The 3286-nt window shown below is 37.3% G+C and overlaps 1 protein-coding gene across 1 annotated transcript; it reads left to right on the top strand.

The window, feature by feature from the left end:
• Nucleotides 1-1490: 1490 nt before the first annotated feature.
• On the top strand, nt 1491-2258 carry LOC108733226 (histidine-rich glycoprotein-like). Its single transcript, XM_018464316.1, has one exon. It carries the CDS (start codon nt 1491-1493, stop codon nt 2256-2258), a length of 768 nt encoding a protein of 255 aa, XP_018319818.1.
• The last annotated feature ends 1028 nt before the right edge of the window (nt 2259-3286 follow it).

A 3286-nucleotide genomic window follows, 5' to 3' on the forward strand; every position in this document is an offset into this window, starting at 1 on the left:
TTTAGCATCTCTGAACGAGAGACTCGAGTCGCTTATAGAGAGATCCTCATATTAATAATTCATCGATTATAGGACATTTTATGTAATTCCCTATAATGGTATTCCTTTCAAATTCCTAAAATTCATTTTGATAATTCATTTACATCATCCGGAGCCCTGTATCGCTGGTCGATCAATTATCATTATTTTATCGAATCGTAAGATCGACAATTTAATTCGGGTCGGCAGTGTGGCAGGCGATCTTTTTACCGCTGAGATAACCGCCTACCTTGCTGCATGAATTTAAGGATATCAACGATTTTACTGTACTTTTAGTCATATGGACGGTGTCATGACGAACTTTTTCGTTGTCTTAAATTTTTCTCATAATACTGACCCACATGTACCCACCGATATATTTCGTGATTGGTTAGAAAGAAAGAGATATGTTTTTCTGATTCTAGTGGTGCAAACTTGAAGAATGAATTGTAAATGTGCTTAGGTAGGTGCAGAAAATAAAAACAACATCTTAAGTATCAAATGAGGATGTACATATAATGTAATCTACACAAAAATTTCTAAGTTTGGGATTTGGATGTAATAGTTAATCTCCGAAACCACTAATTTTATTTCAAAAATACTTTCACTAATAAATAATCAGTTTGAACCTTCAGGGCTTAAAACAATGGTATTTTCGTGGAGACCAATTTTGCAATTCTTCTTACCAACGCTGCCTTGACGGTATGAGATAATATTAGTTCGATTGTTTTCTANTGAGGTGGCGTTTTTATTACAGCATTACGTACCCTAGCGGATGCTTAAGGAACCCCAAAAGACCTTTTGCTCTGTAAGTAACAGGGCCACTTATTGTTTCGACAGGTAAAGGCGGTATCGCAATGAGCGCACACTTTGAGGTGTTGCGGCAGAATCGGGAATTGAACCATTTACTCTTTTTTTCACTATAGAACCAACTGGATATGGTTTTTATGACCCTAAAGTATTGTTTAAGCAAACAAAATCGATTTTCCCAATCCTAGAGTGGCGTAACCCCTTATGTAAAGAGATTAGATTAAGATAAATCCTTTCTCATGAGTAGGTATGAAGCTATAACTTCTGCAAATGTTTTGATAGTGAAAGGAGAACTTTATAAAAAGCGTTCGTATTGTGGACGTACACTTGAAACAAAACTTTTAGAGTATGTAGGTATATTCCTTAGGGCATCAACAAAATTAGGTCTTCTTCATTGTGTTTCTGTCTGAATGGTAAAAAGTAAGTGCGATTGTGATTCACCGTATTTCTCAGACACAACGGTGTTTCTTAAGTTTTTGAAAAGTTCAGCAATCAATTATGTTTTTAAAGTCCCGATGTCGCGATATTATAACATCATCGTTACAACACTTTAACTAGTCTTGCGGAAACGCGGATTCGGTAAGACGAAGAAAGTTTGTGTGGTATAAATAGAAGCAACTGCGTTGTCATGAATACAGTTGCTTTGTACCAACAGTCGAAACATGCGGGCCTTTGTGGTGCTGTTCGGACTATGTTTAGCGGTAAATTTGTGTTCATCGCGTGTTATCAACAGCCAGCGAGATGAAAACGAAGAAATTACTGCAGTCGCATCTGCGCCCGTTGCAGACTTAGAAACGGCCGCGAGTCACCATCACGAATCAGGTGGTGGACATCAGCATCACGCCCACCATCATGCCGAACACGGTGGAAAAGGTAGCAAAGGATACAAAAGCAGTCATCACCACGATCACGCAGCCCACGGAAAGCATGGCAAGAAACATGAAGCCGGTCACCACGGCGAGAAAGGTGGACACAAAAAGGGACACCATCACTCGGAACACCACCACGGTGAACACCACGAAAAAGGTGGACATCACAAGGGTGGAAAATTCGGAGAGAAGAAGGGACATAAAAAAGGTCAGAAAACAACCGGTTACCATCACAAGTCCCACAAGGACAAGTACCATAAGGAACACAAATTCTACGACGACTACCACAAACATGGCAAGCACAATAAGCACGGAGACTATCACGCGCATCATGGAAGCAAACATGGAGGACACAAGAAAGGAGGCAGTCACAAAAGCGGACACCACGAAGACCATCATGGAAAGAAAGGACATCACAAGAAAGGACACTACGACGAACACCACAAGGGACACAAGGGACATCATGGACACGAAGAACATCACAAACATCACGAAGATTATGGAAAGAAAGGTGGCCACCATGAAGGCAAAGAGTACGGATTCAGTAAGGGACATCATTAAACTTCTACACCTTGTTATCGCAACCATTGGCCCTTTTATTGTTATACAGTACTATTGTTATCCGTCAAAGGGCACATTGTGGCGAATGTTACGATTTTCTTTTATTATGTAAAGAAATACGCGAAATAAAATCTAAAAACAATCCTTCTCCTTTTTTTTGTTTTTCTTACTAACAGGACAATAAATGTAACCCATTGTATATATATGCATATAATTGAAAAAGTTCAAAACCAAAACACTGCTCTTGTCATCAAACGTATTGTGAAAGCTCGAATTGCGTCACATGATTACAATAAAAAGCGCAACAAGTAGCTTTCTTAGTAAAATTAAAAACAAGCCAACCAGTAAATATCTGGAACAAGTCATTGCAATAGGCATTATGTCATCGCCAACAAAAGCTGTAGATACAGGTTATTTGCAACAATCAAAGAAACATTATCAAAAGAAATAGAGAAAGTTTAAGGAAAAATATGCACGTAGTTCTATGGTTGAATGGATCCCATCAGCCAGATGCATTTGCCAACTCTATCTCAAAAATTGGTGTAACAAAGGCGTGACATTTCAATTTGTTTTTTTCTCCGAAAGCGAGCAGTTTTCTTTTATTATGTATAATTATGCATTGGTTTATTGAACTTACCACAAAATGGATTACACTGAGCGACGGATTTATAAAAAATGAATGATTATTCAAAGTCGTGGCTTTTACGTTAGGAACTTTAACACTTATTTAAAAGAAAGAAATAAGCACTAATTTCACACTTCTCTAATGATAAAAGGAAATAATCAGTAAGTAATGACTTTTCAATTGACGTCGACTTATTATAAATAGGAAGTCAGCAAGTTATTTGAATATAACATTAGCGACAAATATATTCTTACTTTTCGAAAGGAATTATCAAAATACATAATCCCATTTCTTTTTCTGAAGAAACGAAGATGTGATGTATATCTTATAAGAATTAACTAATTTGTTGAATAGAAAAAAATATAGTTCCACTATAGAGCGATCAACAGCATTGAAGACAGAA

Source organism: Agrilus planipennis, unplaced genomic scaffold (genome assembly GCF_000699045.2).
Source record: "Agrilus planipennis isolate EAB-ADULT unplaced genomic scaffold, Apla_2.0 scaffold76, whole genome shotgun sequence".
NCBI classification, from domain to species: Eukaryota; Metazoa; Arthropoda; class Insecta; order Coleoptera; family Buprestidae; genus Agrilus; species Agrilus planipennis.